The sequence below is a fragment of the Rattus norvegicus genome, chromosome 9 (genome assembly GCF_021556685.1).
Source record: "Rattus norvegicus strain SHRSP/BbbUtx chromosome 9, alternate assembly SHRSP_T2T, whole genome shotgun sequence".
NCBI lineage: Eukaryota > Metazoa > Chordata > Mammalia > Rodentia > Muridae > Rattus > Rattus norvegicus.
The window spans coordinates 58,040,623-58,060,504 of NC_141542.1; the positions used below are offsets into that span (position 1 = coordinate 58,040,623).

At 43.5% G+C, this 19,882-nt stretch overlaps 1 protein-coding gene and 1 long non-coding RNA gene across 2 annotated transcripts in view; both read left to right on the plus strand.

Moving 5' to 3' along the window:
* The window catches only part of Slc9a4 (solute carrier family 9 member A4), a 54,206-nt gene extending 39,853 nt beyond the window's left edge, over nt 1-14,353 (plus strand). The window contains 4 exon segments of the mRNA NM_001413317.1: nt 2,820-2,916; nt 6,987-7,118; nt 7,804-7,891; nt 12,850-14,353. Coding sequence (NP_001400246.1) covers nt 2,820-2,916; nt 6,987-7,118; nt 7,804-7,891; nt 12,850-13,205 — 673 coding nt within the window. The 3' untranslated portion in view covers nt 13,206-14,353.
* A 740-nt stretch (nt 14,354-15,093) lies between these two features.
* LOC148003702 (uncharacterized) overlaps nt 15,094-19,882 on the plus strand; it is a 35,338-nt gene continuing 30,549 nt past the window's right edge. The window contains exon 1 of the long non-coding RNA XR_015629104.1: nt 15,094-15,210. This is a non-coding gene — a long non-coding RNA (uncharacterized LOC148003702). The remainder of the gene's footprint in view (nt 15,211-19,882) is intronic.

Below are 19,882 nucleotides of genomic sequence, written 5' to 3' on the forward strand. Positions count from 1 at the left end.
ACTATGTGTCGTAGTTTCTGATGTAAATTCCACAATAAAATATCATGTACCTTGTAAGCCACACTTCACACATGCTAGAGTTGGACCTTGAAGTGGCCTTTGAAAGAGTTGCAAGACAGATGTGCAAACAGAGTAACTCATGAGGAATCCTGCAGGCAGCCATGCAGACAGAGTAACTCACAAGGAATGCTAACTGCAAATCGAAAGGGCCACCAGTCATTCCTTCGACCTCTAATCATGGACTTCATGACTGGACTATTGAAAGATTTATTCTTCTCAAGGAATTAGGCCCCAGTAGTTGATCTTTCGATATTCCTAACTATGGTGTGATCATAGTGTTTGTTGGGTCTCATAATTAACTTAAAGTCTCTTTACATTGGTGTAGCATCTCGTGAAATGAAGGAAGGGAGAAAGGAAGCAGGAAGAAAAGAATTCATGACAAATGTGAACTTGGATTCAGAGGCTATTGGATTTAGATTTCCTTGTTTTATATTAGCAACAGTGATCCTCTTTACCCATAAGAAATGAATGCTCCAGAGAAAAGAGATGCGCCATTTAAATTCTCAATTGCTGGCCCTTCAGGTCCCCGGAAATACTGTTTTCTAAGGGTGGTGTCTTTCTTGCACCTATGTTGTGAGAATTCCAGGGATGGCTGTGCCTCTGAAGTGACATGAAGACAACCCCAGGCATCACCTGGTTCAAGTGAGCCGGGGCTTTTACATACTGTGGCTGCCGCTTATTAGTATGAGTTAGAGGGAGGTGCAGCTGTGTGGGTTGTATGTTACTTGCTTTAGCCAGCAACCCAGGAGGACTTTAATTAAGTCTGGTCCTTCCTGGAGTGGTCAATTACAAACTGGGGAAAATGCCAGATCTGCTGCTGTATCAAGTTTCACCTGCCATTTCCTTTATCGGTGGCTTTTTCCCTTTCTATTTATTTTATATAAATGTAGAACATAGAAATGTTTGACTAGCTGGTGTTTCTGTTTAGTAATCCACTTTACACACACACACACACACACACACACACACACACACACACACACACACCCATAATGGTGGAATGTATTGGTCATACCATGTGAGCAGGTGTACCTAAGTCAGAATGAAGTTTTTGGAGGACATTTTACACAGTTGCCAATGATGGTGCCTACAGTTCAGTCATTTTAAAGAAAGGGTATTGGAAATTGTGCAGACAGCAATTGATAAAGCCCTTGCACACCACAGAACCCCATATAAAAGCACTTTATTTTATCAATTGCACATTTCATCCACACTGCCTTTAATGTTAAATGACTGCAAGGTTTGGGGGACAGTACTTAAAATATCGGCTGTATTGAAATTAATGATTCATCCCTGTGATTAATCATCCTGACAGCATGGGAGGGAGATATTGAAGCCACCATTGCCTTCACCTCCGAGAAATGAGCAGAGACTACTAAAGTAAAAGCTTCCCAGGCAACGGCAGCGTGTTAGAAAGGCAGCTGCGTTGGAAGGAGAACTGAACTTTCAGCTCCCTTTTGTTAAGTGCCTATGTTCTAGAGTGAATGTATATTTCCAGTGTAGTAAAAAGGTTTTCTTGATTACCGATACTAGATTGTAATCAAATACATCTGTCACTTGAGAATTCTTTTTCATAGCTATGTCTTAGCCTTGAGATCCCAGAGGACAATCGGACATTGATTGCAAACCTGGCCCTGATGCTAAGTTTTAAAGTCTTTGGATGCCCAGTGCCTCATCTGGGTTGACCTTCAGGGTACAAATAGTTTGATTCTGTTTGTAAAATGTGATTCCCCGTTCTTCATTATTCTTTAACCAAAAATAAGGCCCTGACTCACTCTCTCTCTCTCTCTCTCTCTCTCTCTCTCTCTATATATATATATATATATATATATATATATATATATATATATATATATATATATATATATATATATATCTCCTGATGTAGGGAGACATTGCTAGTTTAGTTCACAGTTCTACGACACAGTCCGTCATTTGGGAAAAGTCAGGCAGAAACCTGAAGCAACTAGTCACATGATAGCCAAATCAGCAGAGAGAAGTCAAGTGCGCATGCCCAGCATAAGCACGCATGCTCAGTGCTCGGCAATCGTTGCATACTTTTACAAGGTATACAGAGCCCTGGACCAGGAATGGTGCTGCACATCCAGTCTGGGTCCTCGTACATCAGTTAAGACAGTTAAGATAATCTTCCACAGGTTTTTCTACAGTAATGCTTCTCCTCCTATGTGATTCTAGGTCATTTCAAACTGACAAATAAAACTACCCACGACAGACCCCTAATGGCACAATTCCCAGAGAACTTTACTCATGTAATAACCCGACGTTACCACTGAGGCTCAAAAGGCAGTGGTGTGGATGGTATTGGCTTCTGAACTGTCTATCCGAGCACAGAACTAACAAAAACGGCCACACGAACCTTTGATTGAGTGTTTTTTTTTTCTTCTTCTAAGTATCACGTTGGGATTAAATGTTGGGATTACATTTTATGGCACCATTTCCTAAAATTGACCTTTATTGTATTTTATAAATTAGATGGTTGTGATGACCTTGCTAAACCCCCTTTAGAAACTGCTCACAGTAATAACAGCACAGAAACTGTAAGGGAGCGATATTTTTAAATCTTTAAGTCAAAACATATGTTTGGACTTAATTGATTTGCTAAGGTGGCGGGAAGGATTATGCACACATAAAATCCAGGAATTTAGGAATTCCTCCAAGGCAGGGCAAGGCTTAACGTTTCTTCCTGGCACTTCTTGCCCAGACAGAAAAATAATGCCTTTCCCCACTGTCGTTTCCAGGTCTGAGAGGATACAGGGAATCAAGCGACTTTCCCCCGAAGACGTGGAATCCATGCGGGACATTCTGACGAGAAACATGTACCAAGTTCGGCAAAGAGTATGTGCAAGCCCTCTGTGCAGTCTCCTGCCCTACGCTTTAGGCTGTGCCTTGTTCACACTGCCCTCCCTGTGCTGTGCTTGAAGAAGGGAAAGGTAGTTGTGGGCTGTGAGGCTGGCAATAGTGGCCTTAGAATGAATGCAAATCCAATTGCTGGCTCTAGGGGTCAGGCTGCCCCAGGCATGCGGCTAGAGCTTTCAGAGCCCACAGATCTGCCTATCCTCAAAGGGAAGACAGATGCAGCCATCCATCCTCCTGTAGTGTAGGATCCTGGCAGCCATCGGGTTATCCAGTGGGGTCAACTATGCTAAAAGTTAACAAATAGAGCTTATTGGATCAGAGTCAGGATGCTATAATACTGAAAGCTGGACTGTAGGGAAATACTGGCGCCTTGGTGTTTTGGTCTGGAAATTGGTATGGTCTCTTCATTAGTATTTAGCCTGAGTCAATGACAGACAAATCAGTGTCACCCCTGCAGAAGCCTTTTCAAGTCTGATGGCTCATTTGTCCATCCTGTTTCTTGGCTATGATTAAGTATGTTGCTTGTGAGGGCTTTTGTTCTTGGTAATGCCCTAGGTCATTCTTTGGATGAGATTAAGAAACTGTCTAAGCTGTTCATTCTCAAGTAGAAGATGCTGGGGTTAGCAAACTTGGTGATCGGATTGAGTCAAGGTTATAAGATACATGTAAGTTAAGAGTTCTCTGCTGAGCTCCTGCCCAGTGTTCTCTTTGAGACTCCAGACTTACACAGTCAATGAAGGTCAGTGGTCTGAAGTTTTGTGTCAGAAATGCTGATGACTAAGGGGCTGGTGTCAGAAAGGCTGAAGGAATACAATGGGTTTCAAATCATTCCAAGCGAAACTGTTCCAGCAGGACTATCACATTTCACCTCTACTAAGTAGATAAGAACTTCCTGGTGTGGAGCGTGGCTAGTTTAGTGAGAGCCAGGCCCTTTGAGTACCTGGCACTCACTGTTTTCTCCATCTTATTGATACAAGGAAGGAGGTTGGAGTTCTGAAACTCCAATACATTTTGAAATGGTTCACTGCCCACATCCTCTTTCATTCCTCAGATGTAGAGGACAAACAAGTAGGTGTGATGTTAGGTTTCTGTCAACCTGACACAAACTAGAAAGAAGAGACCTTGGTTGTGGGTTTGCTTTCATCATACTGCCTGTAATCAAGTCTTGGGGAGCATTTTCTTGGTGCTTGATATGGGAGAGCCAGATAGCCACCGTCTTCTTTCGTCTGGTCTTCAGCATCCCTCTTCTAAGCTATGCAGCATCTCCCGTCCTTCCTTGAATATATTGCCCACATTCATTAAAGATTTCATTGCTAAGCATCAAATGGAGCCAAAGCAGAGTAGGATTAGGGAGTGGGGTGCAGTGATAGGTTGCAGGTACTTTTTTTGCCTCCATTTTTAATTTGTTGGAAATATACCTCACCAATCCCCTTCCCTGTTAGTGCAGATTTACAAATGCCATTGAGGAAAAGCAACCCAGAGGAAAGTGTTTACTTGGCTTACACTTCCCAGTCACAGCCCATCACTGAGGGATGTCAGAGCAGTAACTTAAACAGGAGCATAGGCAGGAATCACTGGAAGGGGCACTGCTGCTTCCTAGCTCACTCCAGGAAGTGAGCCTGCTTGCTTATACCACCCAGGACCACTTGCATAGGGAATGGCACTGCCCACAGTGGGTTTGTCCTCCCACATCAACCATGAATTAATGAAATGCCCCTAAAGACTGGGTTACAATGTGATAAAGATAGTCCTTCAACTGGGCTTTCCCCTTTCAGAGTGTCTCCAGTTTGTGTCAAGTTGACAAAACCATAGCCAACCAACCAGTCAACCACCCAACCAACCAAACAAACAAACAAAAACCCTAACAACACACCCGTTTTTCCTACTACCTCAAGCATTTCTAAGGTTATGAAAGTCTTCTACTTTTTCATAGGAAAATATTCTGGAAATGCTACCCTGAATAACTGAAAACACACACACACACGTATATTATATAGTATATAGTATAGTATCTATTGCTTGAGGGATTGACACGAAGACTGTGTAGAAGTCATCTGTTGTCTTCACATCTGGACAATAAGAGCAGGACTTGTGGATGGAAACATTTATCACTGGGCTAAGAGTCAGTCGTGGGGCTTAGCAGTCACTTCTAGGCAGGGCCAGAAAGAATATAGGGTCTGATTCTGGCCTATCCTAAGCTGTAGTTGATATGAAACTGTTCTGGTCCAACTCTGATTCTGGCCACATCTTTTTAAAAACACTTCCCTTTAGTGTGTCCAGGATAGTATGTACATGGGTGGGGGAGGTGAAGGACTAACTTCTTGAGATTCCCAGTGACACTGCAGAGACAGAGGGCCCCCCAACACAGCGAGATGGAGACAGAGAGGCATACCCCAAACTTACCAAAGAATAAAGCTCAGCCCAGACTCTATGGCAGTGGTTCTAATGACGCAACTCTTTAATACAGTTCCTCATGGGGTGATGACCCTCAACCATAAAATTATTTTCATTGCTATGTCATAACTGTAATTTTGTTACCATTATGAGTCATGGTATAACTATTTAGTATGCGACCCCTGTGAAAGGGTTGTATGGAAGTATGTATTTCAACGTTCATTTATTATCTTTGGGGATGACTTTATGGCATCCAAGAGCATGTTTCCCCAACTGATGGATACCTGGCTGGGAGATAAGGTCTTCACTCCTGGCAGGTTGTGTGTGGCTTGTCATCCATCACTTCTCTTTGCCTGTGCTTACTGTCTTTGAATACTGTGTCTCTCTCACATAATAACAAACTCATGGCTGGATCTTTTCTTGGGGTTCCTTCTACCTTCCCTCAGAGTTGGTTAGTCATTTCTGTCCCTCAGTTCTCATGTCCCTCCCTCCTGTACTTATCCCAGGGCAGAACCCACTTAGGGCTGCAGGCTCTGTCCAGCAAGCCTGCCCCATCCAAGCCTGAATGAGTGCCCTGCTACATACCTCCTGGATGGTTCTAACATCTTATCTCACCTGAATGTAGAGGTGAAATTCCCTGTCTACTTGACTCCCGCAGATGACTGTAAGCCTTTGGAAGACCCACATTTATAATTATTCATTTTTAATTTCCTGCTTGTTATAGCACCTAATAGGCTACCCACCTTTTTGTTATTGAAGTAATTATCTTTTTTTTTTAAAGTCATGAACCAGTAAGGAGGACACAGGCAACAGTGACCCCCTTATAAAACAGAGATTTGCAGTTTATTAGCACATGCAATGTATCACTCACTGACTCCAGAAAATCAGACATTCACTGATGAACTTGGAGCAAGCATCAGTGGGGACAAGAAGTTCCACTTAATCAAACATACGTTTATGGATAGATATTGGCCTGTGGTCCATGATAGCTTCCATTGGTGTAAGGTGAAGGCAAGAGAGAAAAGTCATTTAAAGTTCGTCAAGCTGGTCTGGTCTTTAAATTAAGGAGTATTTTCACTGAGAAATTTCTCTCTCTCCCCCTCTCCCTCTCCCTCTTCCCTCTCCCTCTCCCCTCTCCCTCTCCCTCTCCCTCTCCCCTTTCCCTCTCCCTCTCCTTCTCCCTCTCCCCTCTCCCTTCTTCCTCTCCCCTCTCCTTCCTCCTTCTCCCTTTTCCTTCTTCCCCCTTCCCCTCCCTTTCCCCCTCCCCTCTCCCCTCTCCCCCCTCTCTCATCTTTAATTTCAAGCAGAAACTTTGTGGAATTTTTAAAATTAGTTTTAATGTTTTCCTTACCCATCACATCTAAAGGCTTAGCACTGAAAATAATCTTGGAAAGAATGTGGGTGTGCAGGACAGCCACAGTCTGTGGACACTATAGGGAGGATTGGGGGGTAAGGGTAGAGTTGCTTCACCATCCACATCCATAGCCAGGCCTGAGAGTCCTGAGTTTGCTTGCAGCCTTAATCCCACTGAGGCTTGCTCAGTCATGCCAGAGGCGAAGCTGAGCCCATGCTCTGGGTCTACCTACTCTAGCAGTCTATGATGCCACTGGAGGTAACACTGGCATTCTTAACTGAATATTATGCTTTACCTACAGACTCTGTCCTACAACAAATACAACCTCAAACCCCAAACAAGTGAGAAGCAGGCCAAAGAGATCCTGATCCGCCGCCAGAACACCTTGAGGGAGAGCCTGCGGAAAGGCCAGAGTCTGCCCTGGGTAAAGCCGGTATGTGGTGTGGATCTGTCACCAAGTAACTGGGCCTGTCCTTGGGGCAGGGCCTCATCAGCTGAGGTCAAATCACTCACTACTTATTCAGACTTCACTTGCTACCAAAGAGATGGAAAAACTTTAGGGGGCAACAGACCAGAGCAGCCCCCTCATCTGGATGCAGGAGTCCAGGGACTCAGGCATCTGTGAATGAAGTATGGTGAGGAGATGCTTTCCAAGGTAGATCAGTGACTCCAAGTGGTCCTGAGCTGAGTCTACCCCCAGGAGCCATGGTGGTCATGACTCCTCCTCAGATGAAAGCTTCTAGGCCTCTCAGAAGCTTGTCTAGAATGATTTGCTTTTGCCTAGGCTACCATGCCTTCTCTTTTCATCACCAGTGATCACCTGACATCTTACTAGCAGAGGCTGTACAATGCTTATCATATAGGCGCTCCTAGACAGAACAGTCTGGAAGGCTGACACTCAGTGGGGCTGCGACAGTAACTTTGGAAAGTTGACAAGGGTCCTTTCAACATGAGGGGTGGGGTTACCTATTGAGTTATGTGTCCTTTAGACACACATAATTAAATGCCAACAACCCTAGCAAACGGCCCAGCAGAGTGCTGCTCCCTTCCCTTTGTCTGTGTGTCAGTTGAAACTATAGTATCCTAATTCTGCATTTGTTTCTTCTTGCTATCCATAGGCAGGCACCAAGAACTTCCGATATCTCTCCTTCCCTTACAGCAATCCTCAGCCAGCAAGGAGAGGGGCAAGGGCTGCTGAATCCACAGGTAACCCATGCTGTTGGCTGCTGCATTTCCTCCTGTGCAGGGCCATGGTGGAGAAGATTTGGGGACCTGGGGGCCAAGAGACACAGCCAAGGCTATTATGTAGAAACTTGAATTAGAACAAAATGAAGGCATCTTTTATAAATAAATTCCACAATTTTATTTATGGGCACAGAAATGTAGATTTATTACAATTTTGCCATGCACTATTATACTTTTCTAATTTTCCCTGCCTTTTCTGAGGGTAGGGATGATTAATTGGTCACATGATTGCACGATCAATACCTCTTCCATGGTATGGTGCCTTAAAGAAAGATATGTATATAAAAGGCTCACTTCAGAAATGTTGAAACAGGCCAATGCAATTTAACTATGAGGTTGGATTTTATTGGAGGTATTTGGTCATATTTACTGATTAGTGGTTTCCCATGTAACACACAAGTGAGATTCCTAGGTTTTGGAAATGTTCATTATTCTAATAAAAGCCAATTTAGCATGCTTTAAATATGTATCAAAATGCTTTCTATTAGAAAAGGGTAATATATAATATAATCCTATGCTATGTTGCCTGTTTGATTTTCTATGTAAACCTTAAAAGAAATCACATTGGGTAGTCAAATAAACTGAAGGCATAGGACCTTAAATTATTTGTTAAAGGCAATATAATTATTCTTTGAAATAAGTATTTTTGTTTCTTTGTTTTTCTTGCTAAAACAGGCTTCATGTAAAACACACATCCATCACTGGAGTAAAAGCACAGGGGAGGAATTAAACAGACTTTAAAGATTGGGATGTAATCCCTGTAGAACATTTTAGTCAGTGCCCTTCTGTTGTCCTCTCCATACTATTTCTTGACCTTCATAGAGTCCATATCCTGCTCAAAGAATTATAAAAGCACTGTACCACCTTGTACAGAAAATCAAACACGAGTAATTGTTTTGTCTCCCCCATCCCCAAATTTCCTAGTTCACTTGACAGTGACCTAGAGAAGAAGAGAGATTTCTCATTTCAACAGATATGGATTTAGTTGTGATTTTTAATGATAAAACACTAGTCAGTTGCATAGAGCAAAATCATTATTTACATTTCAACCCATCTGGAGCTTTTCCTTGGAAATGGAATAAGTCAGATATACCCTTAAAGTTACTTGCTATGATGGTGACCCTTCCCAACATTATGTCTATAAAATGAAATGCCAACTTTGTGCTAAATTTCTTCCTTCTGCAGGGGCCTTTGGACTAGAAACTTTGTTTCATTCTTCTTGTTACTAAATTCCTTCCTTCTGAAGGGGCCTTTGGACTAGAAACTTAGTTTAATTCTTCTTGTTACTAAATTCCTTCCTTCTGAAGGGGCCTTTGGACTAGTAACTTTGTTTCATTCATTTTTTCTTTTGTCTGTTCCTGATGACACGGTGGCATTTGATACTATGAGGGAGTTTCACAAAGAAAAGGAAATTAAGAAGAGAGACACAAGCACAGAACAGGAAACAGATTGATTTTAAAATGCCCTTTTTATTCTAATAACAAGTCTAATCTTGTTCTATAAGTGAAGAGAAAATGAGAGCTCCACAGCTATTTTCTGGGGCGATCATCACTACTGCAGGACTCTGACATGGAGTGTGGATGTACAAATATAAACAAGCATTAAACAGCCAGATGGTTACTCTAAATTCTAAACCTTGAGGAGTGTGCTTTATTCCAGAAGGTAGAAATTGGTTAGCAGTTGGAAATGTGTTTAGGTATTCATTAGATTTAACCAGTGAAAGGACTCTAACATTTATCTGGTTATAACATTTTATCAATTCTTTATAAACCTCATGCAGTATATTTTGATAATATTTCCCCCAATTCCTCCCATAGCTCGTCCTGGATCTCCTTCCTTATACTGCCATCTACTCTCCAACCAAACATATGAATGAGACACCATTGGTTGGAGGAACCTACTAAAGGAGAAGGGTTGACTAAAACACATGAATTCCCTCAAGCTGTGGCTGCCTACACAATTTCAAGCCTTCTAGCATAGAGTGGGGCATTCATGACCCCCACCCCAACTGATAAACTATAGACAGTTGATGGTTTCTGCTGGAGGAAGAGTTAATTTTCTTTAGGTTAGGTTAACTGTACTCCAGTAGATGACCCTACAGCCAGAAATATACGAGCAGGCACAAATTGGAGTTGGTTAATTGTTATTTTAAAATATATGTGAAAATGTATGCAACAAATGCAACAACAAGAAACAAACCAACAAAAATAGCCTGCCCCTCAGAAAAATGGTATGGTAGAAATCAGAATGAGATGCAGAGAGTCCTCAATGTGTGGCTAAGAGTTTGATCATCTGAGAGTAACTCTCTTCAAGTGTCAGGAGAAGTGGGAAACTCTAGTCAGGAGAATTTGGGTGTCATGATTTCCTCAACTGTGTAGTCTCTGGCCAACCAATCTGAGTCTACAAAAACACTTCCTGGCTCTCTTCAGGCCCTCCAAGGTCTGAATGCTCCTGTTTGTGAATTACATGATGGTTTTAGAGACCTATATACTCTTCTAAGGATCCTTTGCCTGTGGGGTTCATATTGTATTACAATTATGGGGACCCCCCAACTTAAAATGCCTTGTATGTGTGAGGCAGATTTAAACCCATTAAAATTTAAAAGATGCAAAAAGCTCTTGAGAGATTGAAGTTGGTGAAGGTTACATAGAAGCGTGAACATACTTAGTGCCATTAAACTGTACTTGGAAATGGTCGAGATGTTTACAATGTTAAGTGTGCGTGCGTGTGTGTGTGTGTGTGTGTGTGTGTGTGTGTGTGTGTGTGTGTGTGTAGTTTTTATGTGCAGAGATACAAAAGTCCTGCTTTCTGGGACTACAGCCCTAAACAGTTCACACTGGATCAAGCGAATCCCCTGTGGGTTTGTCTCCACCCTGCTGCCCTGGGCAGAAACACCTTCCCTGTTTACCTATTTCTCATTCAGCCTTAGTATTTATGCTTGTTTGGTAGGTGGAAGGTCAACCTCACATATTGCTTGAGAGGTAACCACCATTCTTCCCTGGGATGCCAGGCCTGCATACTTACCTACCTATAGACATGAAAAAGGACCAGGTATAGTCCACATCATTAACCTAGAATGACATAGAGACTTGCTCCATGCTGCCCACTGACAGGAAGCTCTTAGGACTGGCTAGAGTGAGAGCAGGGGCGGGATCTGTGGACAGAAGTGTCCACACCTCAGACAGACTTCCCAATGCAAAGGATCTGGGGGAACTGAGGTTCAGGATCCACTCCTGGCACAAATAAAAGGGGGATTTCAAGAAAGAAAAAAAATTAGAGCAAATAGATGATACTATTATCTTTACCTCCAGTAGAGTATCCCTCTGTCAGTCTCCCAGCTGCTGGCCTACATGATTTGGCTGCATTTTGCAAGAAAAACAAAACAAAACAAAACAAACAAAATAATCTCTGAGCCGAGTATTTAAGATTTTCTTGTGCCTCGTAACTTGTCCACATTTTTGTCAAGTACAAACCTTTGGGCACACAGTACTAATTTTATGAGTGCTCTTTTAGCTTTGTCTCCTTTTGCTTCTTTAGGAGGGACTAGAAAGTGGAAGAAAGAACAGGATTTTCAGGTTTACAAATAAATGCCTAAGAATATTGAGACTCCTCGGAGAACATTTAAGGGAAAAATAAATTCATGAGCCTAAAACCTGGAGGAGACAAGAAATGGTATTTGTAAAAAGTACTCCTTTGCTTACTGGTGAAAAGGACACTGTGTTTTAGGAATGGATAGAAATTTGGAAATTAGCTCAAAACAGAGCATCAAATGGCTGCCTGCTGGATAGTAACACACATGCTATCTGCTCTGTTTCTTCCACACTTAAGTAGGCTTTTTCTTACCTCTTTTCTCCCTCCCACCCCAGTACAATATAACAACTATTTGCACAACGTTTTCAATGTATCGATTCCTATAAGTAGTTCAGAAACTACTCAAAAATTGTAGGCTGTGCATAGGTTATATGCAAATACTGTGCCATTTCATGTGAGAGACTGGAGCACGTGTGAATCTTGGTACACTTACTTAGGACACAGAGGAATGGCTCCAATCCTGTTTGTACCAGCCATATCATGTTGAAAGTCACCTCGTCCTGAACAGCTTCAGGTACTTTCCACATGATGTGAGGACCATAGTTTGACCCATCTCAAAAGCCACTCGGATGATTAAATGTCGTAAAATATGCAAGTGACTGTCACGGAGGTAGGCACCTATTCATTCCTCCATGAGGGGAAGCACTCAGCCTCATCACGTCTTCATGTACCACTGCAGTCTGCTCTTCCTCTACCAAATTGACAGGGAGCACGTGTCACATACAGCCTGGATCTCCTGTGGCTCCCCAACCCTCCCATCTCTGTTTCTCCAAGATTACATCTCCAAGGTCAAAGCAGTGGAACTCAGATGTAAAGCTTTCAGACAGCTACACACTGAACATCAAACCAGGCATGTGACTCACACCTGTAATCTCACTTTGGAAGCCAATGAAAGGGAACCACTGTAAATCCAAGGTCATCCATCCTACGTGACAGGATCAGACCTTGTCTCAACAAAACAGAAACAGGGTAAAAACCAACCACCTTAATGGAACCTTTAGCATAGCATTTGCCTTTTACAGGGTAGAGTATTTTAGTAGTAATTATTTTATGCTGCTATTAGTCCGTAACTGTGAAAAGATACTCTGCTACTCCTCTAGGGAAGGCTGGCTGAATGTGCAGGTTTCTGTAAATCCCCACTTGTTTGCAGAACCAAGCATACAGCTCTGCCTTCTCAGCTCTGTGGGGTCGTCGTGTTGAAAGGAAAAGTCAGGCTGGTACAATGCTGAATGCAGGAGCTGCAGTCGGGCATATTCTTGCCATCTGGGCATGAAGCCTTAACTCCAATCTCAAGTGTTCTTTTCATTTCTGTCATGATGTCTTTTTAGCTGATGATGGCGCTGACCCAGGATTCCAGCCCTTGATGCTCAGTGCACACTCGAGAGCAGGGTCCCTTCAGGAAAGGCGACCAACAGAATCAATGATTCCGATGAAGAGGCTGCAGAGAGGAGAGAAGGCGCTTAGCTTCAGCTACCGAAGCAACACCAGCCGGGAGGAACAGGCCAGTTGGCACAGGATGAATGTCCTCCAACCCAAGCCGTTGTTCTATGCAGTGGACGAGGAGTATGACTCTGGAGAGCAGACTGAGGAGGAGACCTCAGCAACCCTGTCCAGATGGACAGCTGAGCACAGACACTGCAGAGAGCACCACAAGTCCCACAGTCCTTTGCTCCATAGGAAATAGCTCATCATTCCCAGACGGCTGCTGGTTCTTTCCAGAGTCCCAAATCATATTTTATATAATGGAAATTATCACAGTCAGGAACAGTTACTGAGTTTGCATTTTTGTTTTTGTTTTTGTTTTTGAAACTTCCGGACACTTATCTATAAAAGCAGAGTGAGCATTCACAGTGAACTGGAAGGCCAAGCCACATTCTTGTCCTTTGTAGATGAATTCTGCATGCAGTCAAATGTCATTCCTTCTCAGAGTAACCAGCTGTCTCTGAAGATTGCAGAAATCCATCAAGTACTCTTGGTTTTCTCCCGGATGTCAAGAAGGATGCTGGGATTTGGAGATACGTAATGGCGGAAGCCATTAGGAAAACCCACTGCTGAAAAAAAAAAAACACCCAAAGAACAAAGATATTTTCATCTAGAATTCATAGGAACCTCATATCTCAATCCTCTGATCCATGCCATTGTGATCAGAACTACACATGATTGGTCAGTAATTGCTATCAATTGTATGCAATTTATAATCAATTAGAACTGGCAGGGGTCTTTGAATTCAGCCCCTGGTGTTTTCAGATCAAGACACGTTGACGAAGATCCCGTGGCATATTGGCCACCTTGCAAGTTGTATGCATTTGGCTTTAAATTTTTTTTCTTGAAATGAACTTCTTTATTTTCAAAGATAACAATAATGTACCTCAAATGGGAGGTAAAACTTGTTGCACACCATTATGTTTAATCGGTGATATTGATAGATGTGATCTGTACTATGGGGGCTGATCTTACAGATCTGTATACTATTTTTATAATTAGAGTGATAATTTAAAATAAATTTTTGCAATATAAGAGCTACAGTTTAATAGCAATGACAAGAATAATAGTATTTATCTGCTGTGTGTTTGTAGCTTGTGAAGTTTTGCTCTGGAGTTTAGTGACTATTCTTTAGTTGTGTTTTTCATGGTGATTATTCCAAACCTGACCTTCAACTTCAGACTTTAGCTTGCCAGTTTTAGCAGCTGCTCTTTACCTCTCTCCCCACCTTACACATCCCTTCTCTTCTGTCTCTGCATCTATGTACAAATAAACATTTCTGAAACGTTACCTACTGTATCAGATAACTAGACTTATGGCAGTCAATTCAATAAATAGCCTTTGCCATCATTGTTGTGTTTTATAAAAAGATAGAGGAAGGGATATGGTTGATGGAGGAGTGGTATGGTGTGGGAGAAGGTGGTGCCTCTGTAGGCCCATGCTGAGACATCCCTTCCTCCTGAGGTACCAGCCACAGGACGGTATAGTATAGAATAGAATAGAATATTCAGGGCATGGGGAGGTTGAGTTGAGAAAAAAGCAGAGAAAAGAAGAGAGAGAGGGGTGGGGGAAGGGGGAGGGAGAGGGGAAGAGAGAGGGGGAGAGGGAGAGAGAGAGGGAGAAGGGGCCAGCCAGGAGCACTTGGAGAAAGGGGAAAATGGAATGGGGAGAGAGGGTAAGGAGCAGGAGCAAGAGGAGAAGAGATGGGAGCAAGAGCAAGAGAATCAGGAGGGAGCAATCAGTCTCTTTTATAGTGAGTCAGGAATACCTGGCTGTTGCCAGGTAACTGTGGGGCGGAGCCTAGAAGAAATGCCAACAATCATGGCTTTATCCGTCTCTACAATGCCCATATGACTTAATCAAGCACATCTTTCAAGGCCACCAGCAAACACTCTTTGTTGCTAAGAACTGCCTTGACTCTCTAGGTGCCCTGAGCTCCTTGGATGGGAGAGGAGACTTGCCTTGTCCTCTGGGCACATGTGTTTAGTCTTGTGGCCCAATGGACAAGGGAGGGCAGTTTGATTGATTGACCATTTGCCCATTTATCAGTTGCAACTTTTTCCTTGTTCACTTCTACCAACTTTCCTTTCATTACTATCATGGTGTCTTCTCCATGGAAGGATATGCAAAGATGTTGGACAGAAGACAACACCGTTGAGCCGGAAGGAATATTAGAGAAGGTGTCATCAGACATTACTCTTTTCCAGGTATTAAAACTAATGTTCTTAGATTGTTGGGGGGAGGGCAGCAATGGGGGGAGGATGGGGAGGGGAACACCCATAAGGAAGGGGAGGGGGAGGGGTTAGGGGAATGTTTGCCCGGAACCCGGAAAGGGAATAACACTGGAAATGTATATAAGAAACACTCAAGGGCTGGGGACTTAGCTCAGTGGTAGAGCGCTTACCTAGGAAGCTCAAGGCCCTGGGTTCGGTCTCCAGCTCCGAAAAAAAAGAGCCAAAAAAAAAAAAAAAAAGAAAGAAACACTCAAGTTAATAAAAAAACAAAACAAAACAAAAAAAAACAAACAAAAAACCTAATGTTCTGAAATAGGACCTGAAGCCAGCACAGGGTCTGCTTTCCCTTGGTGGGGGTAAAGACTTGTCCTCTGTCCTGACCTTTAGCTATCAGCAGTGACCATGTGACGTCATGCCAGACTCATGTGGCCCTGGTGATTTTCACACGGTTCCTATGGTAGGAGTAGACATGAAAATCAAAGAAGGCGATCGTCCTTTGTTCTTCAGAATCGGAACTAGAATGTGTCTTCCAAACCATACAATATCTTTATTTTAATAAAATCCAGGCCCTGTCAAGTGACTGTAATAATCTCTGAGGGAGGAAGCATACGTAAAACTCAGGGAAGCAGTGATCAAAGGAAGAAAGACCTTTATGTTTCACAGAGAGGTTGTGAGTCAGAGCCTTTAATTGGCAGCCAGAGGCAGAGAGTGTTCACCAGAATGCGCCGGAGCAAAGCTCTGTGTGCAACCTGTTATTCAGAGACAGAAGATACCACCTCATTTTCAGGACTCCATCTATACAGCAATAGATATCCAAGTAACAAGGGCTCCTTCCCAGAATAAGTCACATTTAAGGATTATAGCAATATTTTGGGAGAAAATCTCCTGATTTTCTGCCAGACACCAGTGGCATTTGAAAGAGGGGTCCTGGGATTTAGAGAGATATAATGGTGGAAGTTATTAAGAAAATTCACTGTGGGGAGGGGGTTGTTTGAGGAGGGTAACACCCTCATAGAAGAAGGGGAGGGGGATGGGATAGGGAGCTTATGTATGGGAAACCAGGGAAGTGAATAACATTTGAAATATAAGTAACAAAAAATCCAATAAAAAGAAAATTCAGTGCTGAGCGATGAGCCACCTTCCACAGGCAGAGAAGATCTTAGAGCAAAGAGGCAGAGGCAGGGAGAATCCAGGTTGGTTGACAGGGAATCCACTCTGGAGACACTTACCTCTGGCATACTACTGAGAATAAGAAGGCAGGGCTCACAGCTGCAGGGCGTGGCTGTCCAGCTTTGCTTTGCAGAGTTGTCCTTCTGAGCTACAGGGGTCCCATATGGGATCCAGTGTGTATGACTTCACCCCCAGATAGTCCCCAAACCCAAATACTAAGAATTCTTGCAACATAAACATAGCTATAATAAAGTATGATCTATAATAAGCACAGTAAAAGATTAGCTATGGTAGTAAATAGACTGATTGTGATACTGTATTATTAACAACTATTTGGCTCGGTGGTTAAGAGCACTTACTGCTCTTCCAGAGGTCCTGAGTTCAAATCCCAGCAACCACATGGTGGCTCACAACCATCTGTAATGAGATCCGATGCCCTCTTCTGGTGTGTCTGGAGAGCGACAGTGTACTTGCATAATCAATCAATCAATCAATCAATCCATCAATCCATATCTTTAAAACAACTATTTAAAAATGTGAGAATTTCTCACTTCTGGAAACTTCCACTTAGTAGTTTAGGGTGGCATTTGATCGTAGATGATTGGGATTGCAGAAACGGAACCTGGGACTAGGGAACCCCACTCTACTGTGAAGAGCAGCTAAGGTAATGGAGAAATAAAAAACCAGCCCTGCTGTTGTGCTGAGCTGTCTGGCGGATTCCCTCACCCATCACTGCCCACATAAGAGGACAGGCTAGGCTCTCTGAATTCTGGTGAACATTCAGGGTGGCTGGAGAAACTGATTCTCTGGCCACGTAGTCCTGTAGCCCAACAACCACACAATCTATATTTTAGTAGGTGTTGTCTTCCTGAGGCCATTTACAGACTGGAGAGCCCTCAAGCTCCTGAGTAAATGGTGACAGGTCAAGGACCCTGTGAAGCTGCTGGTGGCTCGATCAGTCTGGGAGGTTCATTTTGAAATGGGGTCATTGGATGCACAGCAGGGTTTGCGTGTGTGACTTAATATTGTTTCCTGCATTCTCCTCACTGGCAGCTCATGGTAGAAATGAGTTGGGGATTAGCAAACATCTGAGAATGGTCTCTGGACTGTGGGTTTCCCCTGCGAGTTTCTCCAGCAGGTGCCAGCCTGTACCCTGCAGGGCAGCATGTTCTCCTCCTGGGTGTGGTAGCTGGGTGTGGAGGACCTTTCGACCTTTGCTCCTCATTCACTGGGAGGGAGGGAAATGACATTAGGATTCCTAGCGAGGGCCTGGCTTCTCAACCACAAACTGTCAACTTTGAACTTAACATTTTATTCTCAACAAGAGGGGAGGGAGGAGAGAGAGAGAGAGAGAGAGAGAGAGAGAGAGAGAGAGAGAGAGAGAGAGAGAGAGAGAAGAAAAACCAGATGTACAACTTCCAAATTCTAGTCGCCTCCTCTGAATTTTTGTTTTTAACTGTCTGAAAACAAGTTGCTAACATGAGGAGCACTGGGTACCAGTGTATTCTAAGGTTCTGTGAAGGGTCCTTTCCTTTCCTTTCCTTTCCTTTCCTTTCCTTTCCTTTCCTTTCCTTTCCTTTCCTTTCCTTTCCTTTCCTCTCCTCTCCTCTCCTCTCCTCTCCTCTCTTCTCCTCTCCTCTCCTCCCCTCCCCTCCCCTCCCCTCTCCTCTCCTTTCCTTTCCTTTCCTTTCTGTACCTCACAGTCTCGAAAGATTTTTCTCTACATTTGGTAAACGTTCTTCATTCATATTTTCTCCTGTCATCTGACGTGGGGTCATAGGCCCTGCTCTGTCTTTCTTAGAAAAGAGAAGTGTTGGCTACGCAAAGGACTTTGCCAAGTGGGGATTCCGCACACTTAACTACCTTCCCACCCTTAACTTCCTTTCTCCTGCAGGCTGTTTGCTTCTGCACTTCTTGGACAAAACTTATGTGTTCTAGGAGGTGGAGTGAATGCCCCTGAATCCTGAGATGGGACTGCCATTCTTCCCTGAGGGATGCCTGTTCACACAGGTGTGCAGACAGAACTCGAGTCTGCAGCAGCAGGGAATGCTGAATCCGGCAAGGAAGCCCCTTGAATGTCCTTTTCCAATTCGGAAGCTTGCTACCCTGGCCATTCAGATAGCAAGTGAATACAATTAAATCAGAACGTGGGCTTTGATGTCATACGTCAGGTACGCGCACCCATTCCTAAGCTGAAATTTGCCAATCGGGTGATTTTTTTTTTCTATTTATATATAAGTACACTGTGGCTGTCTTCAGACACACCAGAAGGAGAAGCCCACACAGGGCTAGTCACCCTGTGAGTGGGAGCAATGGGCCCTTTCATCTGTGAATAATTGGTTTAATAAATTCATTTTCCTCCTAGGACTCTGCTGCATTTCCAAGCCAGGGGTGCTTAGGTTACTGTAACAGGTCACAGATAGAATTTTCCTTTGCCCAACCTTCTTCAAGCTAGGGTTCCTTCAAGAAAAGACAGGACTTGGACAATCTCCAGAGCTAACTTCAAGACAGAGGCATGGATATTGTCCCCCCCCCCCCCCCACCTTTCCCGTCAGTCTGCAGGCTGCTGAGCTGCTAATTGAAGCTGAGGGGAAGGCGAGCTCGGGCTAAATAAAGGGAAGGAAGGACATGCAGTCTTCTCACATCAGGTTTTTGCTTTCTGTGTTTTTAGTCTCATTGGTTTTTCTCTTGAGAGCATGACAACACTAGAAGCAGAACCAATTAAAAACATTTAAAGCAGAGGGGTGTCCTGATTAGTGTGGGTGCTACTGGCTTGAGGGAAGGAAGAGCTCGCAGTGCTACATTTATTTTGCTTCCTTGTAGGCGTTTTTTCTGAGTAAACTGGGAACAGGTGAGAGGAACTCTGGTTTCACCAGTGTTCTGTTTCAAGCTGAAGCTAGGGTTGTTTTGAATTTGTGTTTCCTCTGGACTGCATTTCAGGAGGCCGTTATCTAACTATGTCATCTCTAAAGGGGTTGCTTGCACAGGGAAGGGGAGGGAACATGTCACCAGAGTCCTTAAAGCACAAATCAAACCACCATTCAGAAAGAGGGACACAGGATACATGTTCTGTCTTCCAAATAGAGCATATTCTTAGTAGGAGCAGAAGTTGCTGACCCCCATGGTACAAGGAGCCACAGAGTCAGTCAGTACAGACCATCGGGGTTAAAAGCATGAAGTTTAATAAACAGTATTTACCACACCCCACCCACAACCCTAGAGACGAAGTTCAAGTCTGAGTGTAGACAGGGCAGCTAGTGTTGCCACAGTCTCTCTCCCCAGCATGTGGCATTTCCAGCAGGGCTCAGGCAATCACATTTTGACACTGTTTCCAAAAGGAAATTGAAAACTTAAGAAGAAACAGTATCTACCTCGACTACAGGTAATTAAATTCTCCCAGGGAGAAGGGACAGACAATGAGATACTGAGCGCTGCCTCGCTGGGGTTAGTTTCATGATGACTTAGGGAGAAGGGG